The sequence below is a fragment of the Carettochelys insculpta genome, chromosome 2 (genome assembly GCF_033958435.1).
Source record: "Carettochelys insculpta isolate YL-2023 chromosome 2, ASM3395843v1, whole genome shotgun sequence".
Taxonomy (NCBI): domain Eukaryota; kingdom Metazoa; phylum Chordata; order Testudines; family Carettochelyidae; genus Carettochelys; species Carettochelys insculpta.
The window spans coordinates 122340098-122359642 of NC_134138.1; the positions used below are offsets into that span (position 1 = coordinate 122340098).

Below are 19545 nucleotides of genomic sequence, written 5' to 3' on the forward strand. Positions count from 1 at the left end.
TATCTGCCCTCTGAGGTACTTCACCACCCTATCCTGCTGTGCCAAGTTTCCCCCTGAAAAGGCACAGAGTCCTTTCATGCATCCTCTTGTGGAGGGGTGCAGTTTGTGAAGCCAACTGAAGATGGGTTTGCTCCCCATCCCTGAAAAAATAATTTCTCCTGGGTGAGACTCCTTTATCCCATGACCACCCTTTACAAAGAAGAGAACGACATTCAAGATAGATTCCAGTACCAGATGGGATGGGATGGTCACGTGCCTTTGTCGGACCAGCCACAGCTTGGGCCTACAGGAAGAACAAAATTATTTACAGCTCAATGTCTTGAGCCCTGGGCCATTAAATTCCTTAAGTACAAGTAGTCGCTTTCACTAGGAGACCTGCTAATATGCAGGTTTATTCTTCATAGTGGTAACTTCACATACAAGAATGATACACACACTCAAATTGAATATACACATTCAGTGGATTACAAGCTTTTCAACAAGAGGCTACGTGCTGCATTTTTCATAAAGTATATATGAGTAATGCATATTCATTTTCAAAAATATTTCCATAGTGAATGTTGGAGGTAGCATCACAGGCACAGAGAAATTTATTTTACCAAACGGAGGTATGACTTTTCTGTAATTAATACAGTTGGATTCTGGGAGTGTTTTTGAGGTAATGGCAGAATATAGACCAAAATAAAAATATAAAGACGCATGGGGCTTGTCTACACTACCACTTTCCTTCGAAGGAAGGATGCTAATTAGGGTGTTGGGAGTTCACTAATGAAGTGCTGTGCTGCATAGGCAGCACTTCATTAACCAAATTCCCCGTGCGGCAACTCTGAAGTTTTAAACTAGCCACGGCTCACCTGCTGGTACTTCGAAGTTTAAAACTTCGAAGTTGCCGGGGGGGGGGAATTTGCTTAATGAAGTGCTGCCTATGCACGGCAGCACTTCATTAGTAAACTCCCAACACCCTAATTACCATCCTTCCTTCGAAGGAAGGTGGTAGTATAGACAAGCCCATGGTCATATGCAGCCTCAGAGACAAGAAGGAATATATTAATTGGCATCAAAGGTTTTTACATCCTTTCAAAACTCACTCGCTGTCTTTAATATTCATATTTGTTGGAAATGGGAAGCAGTTTTAGTAACACACCCCATCACCTTTTGACCTAGAGGGTATGTGTGCAGACAGTGGAGTAGATTGATTTAAATAATTGAAATTAACATTTGTACTTATATGTTCAGTTATGTTTCTAAAGAAAGGTGGATTCTCATTGTTTGTCAGCCATTCATACTAGTTGACTCGCAATTAAATTAGCTACTTCTTGTTGTATATGGCTACGTCTACACGTGAAGCCTACATCGAAATAGCTTATTTCGATGTAGCAACATCAAAATAGGCTATTTCGATGAATAACGTCTACACGTCCTCCAGGGCTGGCAATGTCGATGTTCAACATTGACGTTGCGCAGCACCACATCGAAATAGGCGCTGCGAGGGAACGTCTACACGCCACAGTAGCACACATCGAAATAAGGGTGCCAGGCACAGCTGCAGACAGGGTCACAGGGTGGACTCAACAGCAAGCCGCTCCCTTAAAGGGCCCCTCCCAGACACAGTTGCACTAAACAACACAAGATCCACAGAGCTGACAACTGGTTGCAGACCCTGTGCCTGCAGCATGGATCCCCAGCTGCCGCAGCAGCAGCCAGAAGCCTTGGGCTAAGGGCTGCTGCCCACGGTGACCATAGAGCCCCGCAGGGGCTGGAGAGAGAGCATCTCTCAACCCCCCAGCTGATGGCCGCCATGGAGGACCCGGCAATTTTGACGTTGCGGGACGCGGATCGTCTACACGGTCCCTACTTCGACGTTGAACGTCGAAGTAGGGCGCTATTCCGATCCCCTCATGAGGTTAGTGACTTCGACGTCTCGCCGCCTAACGTCGAAGTTAACTTCGAAATAGCGCCCGACGCGTGTAGCCGCGACGGGCGCTATTTCGAAGTTAGTGCCGCTACTTCGAAGTAGCGTGCACGTGTAGACACAGCTTATAGGTTACATCCCCTCCCTCACCATGTTAAAAGTTATTGTATACCTGGTATTGATATAGCATGGGTATACATATCTATGTTGAGTAATCATGCTACATTTTTCTATGCTTAATTTTGCTCACTTATGCTAAAGCATGTATTCCATGATACCTTGGGACAGTTATAGCTCAGCATTTGGCTTAGGCAAATACAGAAACTGTCAAAAGCTAGATGGATTTGTGTTATGAAACAAATGTAGAATGTAGTACAAGGAAATAATGAAAGATGTATGAATGAATGCTTTGTGTAAGGGAGTATCTTCATGCCCCTTAATGTTAATAATTTAATATTCAAAACAAAAGATAGGCAAATACGAAGAGGCAAGGATGGCTAAGTTGGCAGGTAAACTTAAGTGACATGTACAGTGTTGTGTAACTTGTAAACAGCCATCCTGTAAAACAGGGGTGGGAAACCTCTGGTCCAGCTTGCCACTCATCTGGCCTGTGGCACTGCCCTGTGGGCCAGAAGCTGCAGCATGCTCGTAAGCGAAGGGGAGAGCAAAGAAAATCAGTGGTATGTGGGGCCTGTGATTATTGTATGTGCGGGAGGGTGGGGTCAGTAGCACAGGACAGAAAAAAGATTCACCACCCTACTATGAGGGGCATTTGGAAGGCACACCTTCTGGGTAAATTGAACTGAACATGCTATTAGAATTTGTTTCCTGGGAAGGGTTGATGATGTATTAACTCTTTCTTTCTGTTCCATGTTACTTTGCCTTTAGACAATGCCTTTGGCTAACCTGGTTTATTTGCTTTCTTGAACACCAACTACAATCCATTAGTTGGCTATACTTTTTGAAAATATTCTTTGCGCTAACCAGGATGATACACTATATCCGTGTATTTATTTACGAAACAGTATAGTTCAACGTGCATTTATTCCGATTCTTCATTTTTACTTTATTATATTAGAACACATTGAATGACACATTTTCTTATTTATAAGAGGATGACTCTTTTTTTCGCATTATTTGTTTCCAGCTGCATTTAATGGAAATTGAAATTCAACTAAAAACACACAAACTGATCATTTTAAAATAGTTTTTCGTTAGTTAAATAAAACAACCTTAAATGTTTTGGACATCTAAGCTACGTCTACACTTGGGCAAAACTTCGAAATGGTCATGCTAATGGTCATACTGAAATGAATATTCAGCGCCTCATTAGCATGCCGCTGGCCGTGGCACTTCAAAAGTGCCACGTTTTGCTCGCGTGCGGCTCATCTACACGGCGGCCCTTTTCAAAAGGACCCTGCAAACGTCGAAATCCCCTTATTCCTAGATGACAGAGTCTCGACAGAAGGCCATGCCTACACTAGAAGCAATCTCGACAGTACCTCTGTGGACAGATAGAGCATGTTGTGTGTAGCAGCTGTCGACAGAGAACTGCCAGACTGCACTACCCTCTGGTGCCAGAAAGGGGAATGGCAGCTCTGCAAACTGGGCTGCCTGGCAACCGGAAGCCCTCTCTGTCGACAGAAGTGTCTACACTACACTTCTCTTGACAGTACTCTGAAATAAGCTACTCCAGAAGAACTATTTTGAAAGCTTATTTTGAAATAATGCTGCTATATATAAAATGCATTTCAAAATAGCACTTAGCTATTTTTAAATACATTGTTTACACACAGAGCCTATTTTGAAATAGATCCATTGGATGCACTATGGCTTATTTGAAAATAGGCTCTGTTTCTCATCTACACAGCCCCTATTTCGAAATAGCTATTTTGAAATAGGCTCTATTCTTCATGAAATGAGGCTTAGCAACTTCAAAATAAGATGACCGCTATTTCAAATTTATTTTGAAGTAGCAGTTGTGTTGTGTAGACACATTGTTATTTCAAAATAACTTTGCTTTGTAGACCTACCCTTAAGGGAAAAAAATCAAAACATATTTTGTATTTAAAATTACAGTATGATCCTAAATATCTGAACAGCCCAAGGAATGCTGATCTTATTTGGATAACTGGGGACCTGACTAATCAAGAGGGCAAAAGCCATTTACCAGCAGGGTTTTCTGCTCTGTGGTCAAGGGCTGCTCCTCCTACATTCAGACCTGGCCTAGGCTCTTTGCTCTTCCTTGCTCATTCACTTCTCCAGGTGCAGCTGCAGGGCTGGTGATGCCCACACCCTGCAGGACCAAAGTGAGGTGTGGCGGGGAAGCTGCAGCCTGATGGGATAGAGACTCCCCAGCCAGGACTTTGCTCTTCCAGGCCAGGACACAACCTTCCCTGCACCTAGGGCTGACAAGTTTCTAACTGGATAAAACCAATCACTCTTGCCCTTGCCCCTTCTCCAAGGCCTCAACTCACTTCATCCCTCTGTCACTTGCTGTCCCTCACCCTCCCTCACTCTCATGAGGGGGTTAGGGTTGGGGTGCAGGAGGGGAAGAGGGCTATGATGGAAGGGGAGGGTTCATGAGTGGTTCAGGGATGAGGTGTTTGGGGTACAGGAAGGAGATCTGGACTGAGGTTGAGGTGTTCAGATTTGGGGGACATGCAGGCTCGGTCTGGGGGTGGGATGCAGGAGAAGCTGTGGGCTCTGTCTGGGATGTGGGCTCTGGAGTGAGGTGGCATATGCAGGGTTTGTGTGTGGGAGGGAGCTCAGAACTGGGGCAGAGATTAGGGTGCGGGCTCCAGGATGGTGTTTGGGTTCAGGAGGGGGCTTTGGGTCGGGGTGCCCATGAAGAAAATATCCTCTCTGCACCTGCTGGCTCAACTGAACCCAAAATATTAAGGCGAGAGTTTTTCTGCACAACAGGAACTGAAACTCCTTACTTTTGCAGAAATGACAGTGCCAGCAGTTGCTCCAGTTGCAAACACTGAACATATGGTAGAGACTTTCATAGTGCAGTACAGAGCATTGTGATTTATGTGTAAGGCATGGGCTGACCTCAGAAGTTTAGGTTGTTTTTTCCTGGCTTCTGAATGTAATTTAAAAAGCCCCTTCAAACTGAGGAGGACTCAGGGAAGTAACATCTTTTTTATTACTTAAGTTATTTTACTAATTACAATAAGCATAAACATTATTACATGTTGTCATCATTTCGTAATTAATTTTAAGCTGGTTTATTTTTACAAGAAAATGTATTTAATTTAATTTTAAAGAAATCTTTTATTGTCATCCAGCCTGGCACCCAGTTGGGGGGAGATCATCCGACACTGAGAAGATCCCATTCCCTATTCAGATTTTCAGGCTATCCTTGAAGTATCTAAATCTGTTCTTTCTCTTAAAAATATTCTTCTTGTGCTGACTAATTTAGCTCATTCCACCAAATCTCAGGATCTTGAAAGTCCTCTGAGCAACAGCGACAGGTGTAGGCTCTGGGCTAATAAATCTGTGATGTAAATGCAGTTTTTGATTAGATGCCCAGACTCCAAATAAAGCCCTTTTTGATTTACTTGTGAAAAGGAGGAGGAAAAAATATTTGATTGTAGGATCACATCCTGGGCTGAACAAGCCTTCGTTCCAGCCTCGTTCCAGCTGGACGTTGGACATTTAATTTTGTTTCCAGTGAAAATGGGGCTGTCAGCAAATTTGAAGGCGTCAGAGCAGATGCAAAAATAAAGCTAGCATTGCAGATTTTTCAGAATTGATTACATTGGAGAGTCTGCAAGTAACTTAGGGCTATCATGCATTGTTCAAGTTATAGAACCTGGTATTCTCTGCTAATTAGTTAGGACATCTGGCAAGTAGTGAGACCATGTGGGGGTAGAGTGACTTGCTGGATAAATAACCAAAGAGATAAGTGACATATAAAATCTGATGAAGTGAGTCTGATGAAGTGAGTCTGTGCTCACAAAAGCTCATGCTCAAAACTTTTCTGTTAGTCTATAAGGTGCCACAGGACCCTTTGTTGCTGTATATAAAATGTGCTATCACAATCCCTGTCCCCAGAAAATCATGAGGTTTGCTTAAAATTTATGAAAATTTTAATACATAAATAAATTTGTATTCTAACTGCCTCGTAGTTTTTGAGATGTTAAGTTCATGTTTGTGAGGGATAGACATTTTTTAAATGAATGCTGGGACTCACATATAATCACATGATTCCAGAAGCTGGTGCTGTAAGAAGAGCTCAAACTATTATAAACATTATCTATAGGAAATTGATGATAAAATCATGTGAGTTAATAGCATTGAAAATGTTGTTTTAAATCTTTGGGCTTGTGTAAGGCATTGGATAATTCTGTCCAGAAAACAAGCAGATGCCCTACTTTGCCCTGGAACAAGTACTTCTTGAGGGCTAGGGGGAAATTTGCCCTTTTAAAAGAGGGTCCAGCACACACCTCATGCCCCACGGAAGGACTGAATAGGACCACAGTGGTGGTGCAGAGGTCTCTGCCCTCAGAGATTAGTACAGTCTCCACAGCTCGTTCAGTTCTTGGACTCTTTGCAGAGCTTGATAACAAGGATGCCAGATACGGCTACCGTTGGTGATGAAGTAGAGCACTGGACTTGGATTAAAAATACCAACTCATTTCAAAGAGGACACCAAATAGCTATCAAGTGCCCACAGCTTTCATCAACAAATACCCATAATCTGGATGTAAATGGGTCACCTAGAAGCCAAAGCCTCTTGTCTTGTTTGGCTGATCTCCTGAATCAGCTAGTTCCCCCTACCTCATTTTTAAGACTGTGGGTGAGCAGAACGCTTGACTGCATTGCTGCGTGTGCTATCCTGGTGTTGTCCCATTGCTTCTCTCTCGCTCTCTCCCCAGTTTGACAAGGCATAGGAGCATTGTGGCAACCACAATACTTAAAAAAAAATTAAACCAACTAAGTCCCCATTTCTGCTGCTCATAATCAAAATGTCGTTCACCCTGCGCGTGACTGCATCAGATTCTGAGCTTAACTAAACAGGCAGGAGCAACTCCAGAGTGATGCTACTGGAATGGAGCCAGAGATCCATCTGTGTCACTGACAGTAGAACTTGGCCCATTATATGGGCTGACCATTTTTCAGTAATGCCACACCCTCTGACTTGAGGAGTAGCGTCAACCAGAGGGAGTCTCTGGGAGACAGGGTGCTTGTTGAAAGCACGATCGTATTAATGGTGTTGGAAGTGCTGGAAACTAAGCTATTTTATTAAAAAGTGTACTTTTTTTTCCCCTGAAGGAGAACAATGTGGGTGGACAGAGCACTCAGGAATAGATTGTGATTGAGCACTCTGGCTGTTTAGTACTTGTGTTAAATTATTTTATTTCAGAACTTTAGGTCCTGGATACAAAAGAACGGGTCATTTTGCAATTCACAATCTGTGTGTTTTATCTAAATTAGATGTATCTGTATCTGGTGTTTATCACAGTGGGTAAATATCTCATATCTTCTATTTTTGCTGAAGTAAGATTGCTATGATTTTCTGAGCTTTTATATCATTAATGCGGCTCTTGCTCTCTGCAGCAGTGAGCTGTTCGTGTGACAGGTTTGTAAGAAAAGCTGTGCTTTGCTCAGTTAAAGGCAGTAGTTAAATGACCAGTAGGATGACTGGTTATTTCCCTTGCTAAATCTGTTTCTTAAAAGTATCTTGTCCAGTAGTGGACATGACAAGACCTGGACCTGTGCAGCAGGAGGTAGATATTGTATCTAATTTAATTCCTAAAGAATACAATTTTGGAACTTGCAGCCAGAATTTATGTTTTCTTGAGACTGTCTGTCTTTAAAGAAGAATTTCTCATTCAGCCCAGCCTTTTGGTCAGCATGCAACTGATTCACTCCCATAGTTCAAAGCTAAGTTGCTCATTTGGAGAAGGACCACTGGAGGGTGGGAGAAGAGTGGGGGATGCTAGGAGTGAGAGAGGTGGGTGGGTTTTGGTCCTCCTGTTTCTTATTCTGTCTGCACACACATGGCAAAGTGTTCTAAATCAGCTGTTTTGTGCCAGCCTTTCATGTGCTCCCTGTTTCAAGAAAGCTGTTGTGGCTCCTTGTAAATTTACAGCTGTGGAGAGGACAGAGATTTGTAGCAGGTAGAGTCAAGTGCCAAACAGCATCCTCCTAAAAGTCCAGTGCCAGTGAGGGTAATAAGAGGTATCTAGGCTCCAAGCAGAAAACTGGTCAAATCCCTGACAGAGTGGAGAGCATAACACATGGCTCAGAATAGGTATATAAATACAGGGGCTCTCAAGGTTTGCAGCTGAGCCTTTTATAAAAGGATCCAGTTTCAAAGCAGATCAAAACTCTGGAAGAAGAAATTGCGACTCCTCTCTTTCTCTCTCTTTGCTCTTCCCTCATGTGTGGGCCTAATTCCCATTAATTCTAAAGGCAATTCACTGGTAGCTCAAAACAAGTAAACCTCATAGGATGCTTAATTGTATTTTTATTTGCATATTGTTCTAGAGACTCAACACGCACGTTGTAAAGATGGTTCCAGGGCTCTACAGAGTTGATGAGCACAATGCAGTCTTGTCCTCATGCACATGTGTACATTAGTGTGTGTCTTGCATGATCAATGACTGGGGGGGTGGGGAGGGGACAGAAAAAACAAATCCAGCATGGTGTGTTTGGAGAGAGGAGGATGAGAACCAAACTAGAACAGGAAGTGAACCCAGGGGACTCTTTCCTTATTGTGCAGAACGGCTCTTGTTTGAGCTCCTGGGGATGCCTCACTGAAGGATTTAACTATATCAAGGACCATTTGACCACCCCTGTTATCCTCAGCAGAGACTTAAAGAAACCTGTGGCAAGAAGAGGTAATCCTTAGGAATAAGCATTAGGAATAGGAATGTCCAGAAATAGAATTTCTTATATTTCGTCTCTTGTTCTCACATCACACGATGACCCCCTAAGGTGTAATTGCACGCCATATTTTCTCGTGTTCATGGCTAATTGTCCAAACTGGGGCCCTCTGTAAAACACCCATGTAACATAAAATGGCCTTGTTGAAATAATCATCCAGAGGCATCCAGGCTTCTGAAGCAGACAGCGCAGCGGGAACATTACCTGTTAAAGGGATATAGGTCAAGAAGATGAATGCATTTTGTGATGCCAAACAAATCCTGCACTGTGGCATTGCTGGAGGGATTACATGGGAGCAGGAGAAGGCTGACTATAAAAGAGAAAGCTCTGACTCCAGTCTGCAGGCAACCGGTATAGATGAGAATGGAAGTGTAGAAAAGAAAACTGCAGCTATCTGAAAGGGGATCCAGTAGAAGATCGCACAATTTAAAAAAGTTTGCATGTGTATCTAGCTACATCTGTACTTACAGCAGCACGGCAAGTGCGTACATTGCACGCTCCCCCTAGCACAAGTATCAATAGCAGTGCAGGTGGTGAGGTACTTAGGCCAGGTCTAAACTAGATCTCAAAGTTGATTTCAGATACGTAGTTCTAGCTATGGCAATTGCGCAGCCAGAATCGACGTATCGGAAATCGACTTCTTTGGCTGTCTTCGCTAAGGAAGGTCAACGGGAGCGTTTCTCCCATCGATAGCGAGGAGTACAGGGGTCAGCTCCTGACCGCAGACAGATCCAGTTCGAACTCCAGATGATTGACCCTGACCGGGTGTGCAGACAAGCCCTTAGGTAAATAGAGGGAAGACACCAGAACCTTAGGGTATGAACCTTTCACGGTTCTCTGCTCTTCCAAGCACTACCTTCCACCTCTGCTTGGAGCAGCATTGTACCCCACTGCCAGAGCCTTGCCCTGCCACAGAGAGAGACTCAGGCAGTGGGGAAAAGGTCTGGCAGCTCACTGCAGCTAAAACCTTCCCCTGCTGCCGCCCCACCTCCGAAGCTGTTAACTGACATTTTGCCACACACTGCAGTGAGGACACAGGCTGCTTTTCACTGCAACGGGTGGCCACATGGGACTTAACATGGCTCTTATCAGTGTAACCAAGGCCTAGTTGTCAGTGGCCGTATAAAAGGTGAAGGGGAACAAGTCCGGGGTGCGGGGAGTTCATGCCTGTCAGGGCCTTTAGTTCTGTGCAGATGATTTACCAGTTGTGGTTTCCTGTTTGGTGGTGATAGCCCTAGCTCCAGTTCTGACTGGTCCAGTGAATACCACACAAAGAATGAATAGGAAGTATATGTGAATGGGTAGTCAAGACCAGACTGTGACACTTCTTCCTCCCCATAGGTAAGCAATTTGTTACCTATGTGAGTGGTCCCAATCTGACCCCAAGTGGTTGTCTGTCCTTATGTGGCCCCCCATCTGAGCAGCTCATCAACATTTATGAATGAATCCTCACAACGCCCCTGTGAAGGAGGAAAGAACTGTACTCAACTTTAGAGACAAAAGGTCGAGTCACACCGACATTAAATGGCTTTCCTAAGATCACACATGAAGTCTGTGGCGCAGCAAAGAGCTGAACATGCATCTCCCAAGTCTCCCTTCACAAAAATCTTCCTTCCTTCCTCAGGCTTTGTATGGAGAAAGGCAGGACATAATTCAGGGTCAGATAGATAAGAGGAGTTTCACCACTGCTGATTGAACATAAAAATCCCTCTGTGCTATTGTACGTGGAATTAGGACTTCAAGAGCTGGCAGTTCTTTTCAACCTCCTTTCAGAGTGAAAAGCCTGTGTACAGCTGTAAGATATATACACAGCACTTTGAGTCTTTTTGTTGTTGTTGTTGTTGTTCTGGGAGCAGATATCACTTGTAACTAATGCTCAGTTTGGAAGGGTACAAAGTGATTTACTCTGCTGTCATTCTGAATTGCTTTCTTTATGCTAGCTGTTGCTGTAGGTCTTTTTGTGTAAGCTTTAGCTTGCCAGCTCTGCATTTGTATATGTACAGAAAGCAAGAAGTAAACAAGAATATGTTAATAATAAAGGACCTATTAGATATCAAAGCCTGCATTGCCTGCAGTACACCTAGGTTGCTTATTAAATCAGAGCCCTCATAAAAAATTCAGTGTAACAATCTACTATATATTTGAGAAAGTTGGTGTTTCTGTCTGTCCGTCCATCTGTCTGTGAGTTTGTTTGTTCACGGATTCCTCCTAAACGGCAAGAGCTAGGAATTTCCTACGCAGCTTCCTCTTACCATAACTTAAAGCAAGGTCAGGGCTTGGCTGTGCCAGGACAATGAGATGTGCCTGAAATGCGATTGTTTCTCGTCAGACAGAATGGGTGGAGTCTGGTAGCAAGGACAGTTATACTCAAGAATGACCACAGGGGGCAGCATGAAACTGCACCCCTGACAGCCCTGGAGAGCCATGGAGCAGCTGCCAGGAGGTCAGTGCAATGCCCACTGCCCACAGGGAGCAATGCTGGTGAGTGGGCAACATGGTCCTTCCATCCTGGACTGGCCCTGGGGAGTAACACTGTCAGCCGAGCAGCGTGGCTCCTTCCATCCCAGGCTGGCCTGGGTGCACAGCCGCCAGCCCCCCCACAAAACCCTTCTCTGACTCCTGTACCCCCCACACTCCAATCCCCTGCCCTGAACCCCCACACACCTGCAAGTCCCTGTCCTGCCTTCTGCACCCCCCACTGCCTCCAGCCCCCTGCCCGGAAGGACCCAAGCAATGCTGGGTGAATCTTACAGGATGCATCTATGGGAAACATGGGAGGATACACTGTGCCAAATCACATATTTTTGACATTGTAGCTGTGTTACTAACATCTTGACAATGGGCTCCCTCAGATATTTTGCACCTCAGCCAGACTGATGTGATACTCTGTGAGTACAATGCTACTTCCCACCCCCTCCCAAAATAATCCATCAGTCCAGTGCCCTTCCTCCCCTACAAAATCCATCAGACAGGAAGGGTGGGATTGGAGGCATCAGTCTCCAGAGAAGAAAATCTCAGGATTTTCAGTGTGCCGTTTTGGGCTACTATGGGCACGAGACCTCCTCTACCGTGGGATTCGTGAAGAAAGAAGGAGAGACGGGCCATGCACTGACATCTTACCTGCGTGCCCCCTTTACGTGTGAATGAATTTTAAACACAAAAGGGGTTTGTTTTCACTGTAGTGCTCTGTCAGCTGAGGGATTTTTGTGCCTATGGCATCACCAGTTCACAAAATACTGTCTTCTTTCCAGGACCTCTCCCATTGGTCTTGATCCATATTTGCCCGTTAAAATGTCCTGAGCTCACACTCTCTCTTTTTTGCTGTTTTGCAGGCATTGGAAAAAATGTCATCTGTGACCGAACAGCAACTCCCCTGGATGCCTTCAGGATGATGTCTGCAGCCCATTACTACCCCAAGCTCATGAGCATCATGGGGAACGTTCTCCGCTTCCTGCCTGCCTTTGTGAAGATGAAGCAGCTGATTCAGGAGGGCTATGTGGGGGAGCTACTGGTGTGTGAGGTGCAGGTGCACAGCGGAAGCCTGCTGGGCAAGAAGTACAACTGGAGCTGTGATGACCTGATGGGGGGCGGGGGTTTGCACTCGGTCGGTACCTATATCATCGACCTCTTGACCTTCCTCACCAGCCAGAAGGCTGTGAAAGTCCACGGGCTGCTGAAGACCTTTGTGAAACAGACAGACCACATCAACGGCATACGTCAGATCACCAGCGATGACTTTTGCACGTTTCAAATGGTTCTGGAAGGCGGGGTGTGCTGCACTGTGACCCTCAACTTTAATGTCCCTGGGGAATTCAAACAGGATATTATTATGGTGGGTTCAGCTGGACGACTGATTGTCATAGGCACTGATCTGTATGGGCAGAGTAACAGCTCTCCTCAAAGAGAGCTCCTTTTAAAGGACTCCATGCCGGTCAGCAACTCCTTACTGCCTGAGAAGGCCTTCAGTGATATCCCGTCCCCGTACCTTCAAGGCACTATTAAGATGGTGCAGGCTGTGCGGCAGGCGTTTGAGGACCAGGATGACCGGAGAACCTGGGATGGGAGGCCCCTCACCATGGCTGCGACTTTCGATGACTGCCTGTATGCCTTGTGCGTAGTGGACACCATTAAAAAATCCAACCAACTAGGGGAATGGCAGAATATTGCCATCATGACGGAGGAGCCGGAGCTGAGCCCTGCCTACCTGATCAGCGAAGCCATGCGTCGCAGCAGAATGTCTCTCTACTGCTAGCTTCACTCAGCTTATAGAAAGGAATGAAAACAACAGAGCTGTTAAAGAATTGTTCAGGCAGCGTAAAGATTTGGACATACAAAGTTTCACAACTTGGGGAATGAAAAATATGGGGGGAGGTCAACCCAGCTGAACTCGTTGGTGCCTCTCTAACAGTGACGGGGGCATTAAAAATGCCTAAGCTAGTCAGATGAGAATGAGAATTATTTAAGAGCTGACCTAAATAACTTCTGTGAACTGTTTAGCAGCAGTATTAACTGGCTGGATAATGAGAGATCATGGAATCAGTCTCTTCTTGCATGGATGTGCTTAGCTGATCCAGTTCTGCTTACTGTGAAAGTTCAGGAAGGTCCTTTTTGACTTACCTGTCCTGCCAGAGGGCTGCAAAGGTTCTGTCATGTCAGAAAGTCTCCTGTTGCATCTGACGTGAAGAGTTCCTACCATGCCAGCTGACAACACCACACTGTACTACTGCATCATTAGCCAGTGTGTAGAATAGTAAGACTTGGTGTGATTAAGTGTCACATGATCAGGACACACTTGGCAGCTCAATTTTCATAGTTTATTTCGAGGCTTTTTAAAAACATGATTAATTAGGGAACATGGTGGCTTTTGTGAATAAGCCAGTCTCCAACAGCAGCTCATATGTGTGGGGGGTGTAAGGCTGGGAGAGCATCCCAGAAGCTCATGTTAATCTGGATAGATGTGCTCATAAGGAAGAGTTGTGCAAAACCTTTATCAGCAGAATCTGGGCCACATGATACGCTCCTGATTTGGGGTTTGTAACCCAACCAAAACTTGGGCCAGGTTTACACGCTTTTCTGTGGGTCTGGGACTGGGTTCTGAGTGGACCGGGTGTGAATGATGGCAGAAGATATACAAAACTAAGTGAGCTTCTAGCCAAAGCTATGTTTTGGGCTTTTGTGTCTTTTTAAAATGTATGTGAACCCAAACCTAAAAGAAGCAATCTGCACCAGCCAGCAAGTTCCACATTGCTTAGCACACAAGCTTCCAGCTCCTGAAGAGGGATGAAAATCACAAAGAATGAGAAAAATCCATGTAGAATTGCAGGGGAAAAGGCAAAAACCTCTTTAACTTTCCTAATGTCAGCAGCCACAGATACTCGTGGTCCTCAATACAGCAGACAACTGGCTTTTGGTTTAGTTGTCTCTGCCTTTAATGTCTTAAACCCTGCTCTTGTAAACATTTTAAGTGGATGCATGTGAGTTGTCCTGGTGACCTCTCTCAGACTCCTGTTATGCTTTCAGCTACTCGCATATTCAAGAGTTTGTAGGTTCAGGGCTGCATCTATGAAAAATAACACAATAAAATTTAATCCCCCCAAAAATACAAAGCAAAATTACATTTGTCTTATGCTGCAGCAAAACCACTTATTTGGTTAAGCTCATGAGGGGGAAAAAACCTCTTGGAAGATTTATATTTGCTATACACTGCGGTTGTGTCTACACTATCAAGTTCTTTCAAAAGATTTTTCGAAAGAAGGGGGCTCTTTCGAAAGATCCCATGGCGTGTCCACGCACAAAAAGTGTTCTTTCGAAAGTAAATCAAAAGAATGTGGCACTCTTTTCGAAAGCGCTCTTCCACTCCTGTTTCAGGAAGAACGCCCCCTTTCGAAAGCTTCTTTTGAAAGAAAATGTGTAGACGCTCCTCAGGGCCCTTCTTTTGAAAGAGCAGTCCTCCTGGCACCTAATTTTTAGATACCTGGCCCGTTCTTTCAAAAGAGCAGGGACAAGTGGATGCTCTCTTTCTAAAGAGCATATCGCGCTTTTGATCCACTTTTGTGTGTGTGGACGCACTCTTTTGAAAGAAATTCTTTTGGAAGAGATCTTCCAGAACAGCTTCTTTCAAAAGATCTCTGTGCTGTAGATATAGCCTGAGAGAGAAATTTTGAACCTTTTTCTCAGGGAAACTAGGCCAGTATACTCATTAATTGTTTAGATTAAAAAAATATGATTCTTTAAATTAAAATATGTGTTTATGGCTCTGTCATCTTTAGGGGTACTCAGAGTTCCCTTAGGAATTCTGATTCTCACCCATATCTTATTACCTTGCTCTCTTGACTGCCATGGTCCAGGCTTTAGTGCTGCAGTCACTGAATTGGGAAAGTAACTATAAATACAAATTTAATTTTAAAAATATGCAAACTCCTAGACATCTGTGAACTTTTATGACCTGTTCACTGATATCTATAAATAGCATGAATGATGAAGAGTAAAAGTCAAAAAGTCTGTTTAAATAATATTGTGGAATTAATCAAGTTATTGGATAATTACTGTTTGACCACTTTTAGCAACTGAATCCATCATTTATTGCTTCTGTTAGGGCTTTGGGGAAGGATACAGGGGTTTCCCTGCTAGGATCTGAAGAAAGGTTTTGATTTTTTTTTTCAGTTGTTTGAAAGTATTCCTTGGAAATAATTGTGAATGAAATAAACAAATAGGAAGTAGCCAAGATTACAATCATTGTTGCACACAGAGCTATTTCTTTATTTAAATAAATCTTTCATCTCTCTCTGTCTTTCTGGCACGCATACACAGATGCAAATGAAAAACTAAATCTCTCTTAACAAATGAATTATATTATTCAGAGAGGGTCAGGAGACTCTTTTTTTCCAGTATGCATTGTGGAATAATTTTGCTGAGGACATAGGTAGAGTGATGGATGCAGGATAAAGTGGAAGACTAAGAGACAGAAATATCAATGGCAGGGAGCTGAGTATGATCAACCAGGTTTGGTAAAAGAAAACACTATTCCAAACTATAGTGTATATGATTCACACCTGAATTAAATCTGAACCTTTGTTAGTTTCTCATTTATTATTTGCCTTACGGTAGGGTTGCAAGTCCTCAGTAATGGATCAGGACCCCACTGTGCCATGAGCTGCACAAAAAATGTAATATAGTTGCCATCTATATTTTTAACATTTATGTCTCTATGCAGTTTTATGGCTGCATAAAGTGGAAGCATGGAAGCATATGTGTTGGAATTCTAGGCTTTGTTCCTGCACTGAATTCTGTGCTGGCAAAATGTGGAGACCTATTGAAATCATTCTTTTGTTATGTCTACACTAACAAGTTTTGTCAACAAATCTTATGTTGACACTCAAAAGTCGACAAAACAAAAATGGCAAGAGGATGTTCATACTTCCTTCCCCCGTGGAGAAATTTCCAGCAGGCTGTTCCCCTCCTCCTGCTAGTGGGCTGAGCAGGAACAGGTCAATGATTTGCTTTTTGTTCCCGAAATGGAGCAGCTCACTCAGCTGTCATATGGTTTCTAGAGCTGTGAAAGTGGAGGGGCATGTGCCTGCAGGGCAGCAGAGATCAACACTGAGCACAGCAATCAAGGCAGGCATCGTGGGATATGGGCAGAAGCCATTTCAATTGGCGAAACAAAAAGCGGGGTTTGCACTGGTTCTTTGTTGACAATAAATGGAAGGGATAAGAAAAATGTCTCCCATAGGTATGGAAATTTTTTGTTGCTGAAACCAGGCATTTTTCCCGACACGTGTCTGATTGCAGTGTGAACGCTCTCACTGTTTGTCACCACAAATAGTTTTTGTTGACAAAATTTGATATTGTAGTTAGAGCCTTTCTAGCCTAAGCTGAAAGCTTTCAGGTGGTGTGGGAATCACTCTTACTCTTCTTGGCCTTATTGGTTTGGATACTGCAGTTTAGCTCAGTTTAATTCCCAATGGGATGGCCACTGGTGACTGCTTACCGTCAGGACTGTATGAATTTTTTCTACTTTTTAGGATATAAGGTTGGACGAAATATTGCTCTCTGGGCAAGGTTTTGGGTGCGTCAGATGTAAATATTTTAAACTGCCCTCTAAATTAAAGGAACAAGGGACTAGTTTATAGAATGTGTTACAATATTCCAATAAAGTTATGATTTACTCTGTAATAAAAGGGCTATTGTGGTTAGCAGTATCAAGTCCCCATTATTTTTGGGACATTTTAAAGTACATTGAGCAGAATAGTGAAAGTAATTTCTGGAGTTCACATCACATTTAAAAATATGGCCAGTGGTGGGGATAAAAAAGATGTACAGTGTTTAACTAAAAAAGTGCTACAGTACCAGTGACTGTGTGTTTGGAGTAGCCGGTTTACCTTTTCCTCTCGTGCCACAAGATGAGGTGCTGTTAGAATTGGTGCAGACCCAGTTATTCCAGTCCAGGCTACAATTCAATGTACAGTAGCCCGGAAGTAACCTTGTGCGCTTGCTAAATCACAGATAGTCTTCTTTTCCAGGGCTGATGTTGGAGAGGCTCTTTCCTTTGCCATTTATTACTTGTGATATTAAAACTTGTGCTCTGCTGCCAAAGCAATGCTCAGTAAGTGACATGTTACTCCTTGCAGCTGTGGGTGGGCGGTTGGTCCAGCATCCAGTAAATTCAGTAGAAAGACTCCTGTTGACTTCATGTTGAGTTAGATTGGGCTCCAGGTGACCAAGGGCATAAAGGCCACATCTACATGAGGCGCCTCTGTCAACAGAAATGCCTGTTGGAAGGGATTTCCTGGCAAAACTTCGGTCGACAGATGGTATCTCTTCATAAAAGCAGATCGAAAGACCAATCTGCTCTGTTGACAGAGAGCAGCCAGAATGCCCGACCCTCTCTTGACAGAACAGCTGACCAGAAGCTCTGCAAACAGGGCTGTCTGGTGAACCGGAAGCCCCGTCTGTTGACAAAAGGGCCCTGGAGTGTCTACACAGCTGTTTTGTTGACAGAACACTGTCAAGAGAGGTGGTGTTATACCTGAACGGGGAGAGGTATAATGCTGCTGGTATATGTGCTGGGTTTTGTCAAAAAACTGTCCACAAAGTGCATTTGACGTGTCGATGTTCCGCTTTTTTTTTTTCTTGCAAAAACCCATTTTTTCTAGGAAAAGCTGCTCATGTAGATGTGGCCAAAGGGAAGATAGACCTTTCTTATGTCCCTGTGTAGTAGCAAGACACAACTGATGTCCTTCCATATGCCCATAAGTTTCAAGATACCCCAAATGAATGAGAAGATGAGTCCATGTCCCTGTATGCATCAGCCAGCAGAATAAGCTGGCCATGCAAGGGGAATATTCTGTCACCTTTGGAGGAGCATAGCAACAGGTGAACTCTTCCTGTGGGTCAGGGAGCTCAGGAAGGAGTCCCGTTTCCCCCAGGACAAAATTCCTCCCAGAACTCCCCCTGGAGCTGTGTACTGACCCAGTTCTGGGCTTCATTAAGGCCTAAACAATATTAGCAATCTTAGGCTTTCCTTTGTCTCCCATAGTGCATGTGGCTAGATTAGTAGCAGTCAACCTATAAAGTTAGAATATAGCTATGTCTAGAGATCATGTTCTAACCCTGGGTCCCTATATGGCATAGAGTCAGTGCATGGATAGACAAGCTCAGACTCAGCGTGAATATCTATAGAACTCATCCTAATCTTTGCCAGAAAGCATGGGAAATTCCTGTCCATCTGGCTTCAGGCAATCAGAGACACTCTCTGCTTTGTACTGAATTTCTTTTTCCTTTTTTTCATCTCCCCAATGGCTTTGAATTACAGTGAGCACACAAGAGAAGGGGTGTCTCTCTGTCTCTGATCCATATTGTCCTGGAAGGGAAAACTATTCAAATCTGGCATTACCCTGTATATTTTTATGTCTGCAAAAAAACCTTTTACAACTAAAAATGACTGTTTGGTACAAAACCTAACATTATTATTACCTGATTTTATTTCAGAATAAAAGACAACTTAGCATCTCTATAGCGTCTTTGCAGAAATCCATAAATGACTACTGACAGCAACGTATGTCACTGGCAGTTTTTAGCTCTTTAACTTCTACATGTAACTGTAAATATAATACATAGAGTGTAATCTGTTTACTGTTCATTTCTGTATGTACAAGAGTTTAAAATTATCTAGCAGACTTTGGGCTTTGTGCAGCTATTGAATAGATTGGCTTAACACTCTTACCTCCTTGATGGGCAAGTGATGTGGCCTTAAATAACCGTAAAGCTCAACATTGGACTGTTTCACCTCTACAGATGGCTTCTGGGTATTTAGGGCTAGCTTTAAGATGGCAGGCTTATGGAGGAGAAAAGTTTTCCATTGTTAAAATCAGAAGCAAAATCTGTAAAGTTTGCACACGAAGTATGTGAATGAATAATCTTTAGTCCTGTTCACTTAAAATTCTCTCCTTGCTGGGGATTTCATAACCTACACGTATATTCCATTAAATAATAATGATATAAAAATCTTCCCCACTGCGCACTTCCTTCCTGCATGAAAGGAGGAATTTTAAATAGATAGGACTATACCTAGAGCTGCATTCATGAACTCACCCATACCAGCAGTACTGTCTTTTTCTTGCTGGTGCTCTGATGGCAACTATTTGGTACACAGAATCTCCAGGAATGTGCAAATAGGAAACCTGAATTGCCTCGTTTTTTGGAGAGGTTGTTGCCTTTAAATCAGAATTGTC

The 19545-nt window shown here is 43.6% G+C and overlaps 1 protein-coding gene across 1 annotated transcript in view; it reads left to right on the forward strand.

The window, feature by feature from the left end:
• Window positions 1-13064, forward strand: part of GFOD1 (Gfo/Idh/MocA-like oxidoreductase domain containing 1) — a 103042-nt gene extending 89978 nt beyond the window's left edge. The window contains exon 2 of the mRNA XM_074987669.1: window positions 12145-13064. Coding sequence (XP_074843770.1) covers window positions 12145-13064 — 920 coding nt within the window. The remainder of the gene's footprint in view (window positions 1-12144) is intronic.
• Window positions 13065-19545: the final 6481 nt, after the last annotated feature.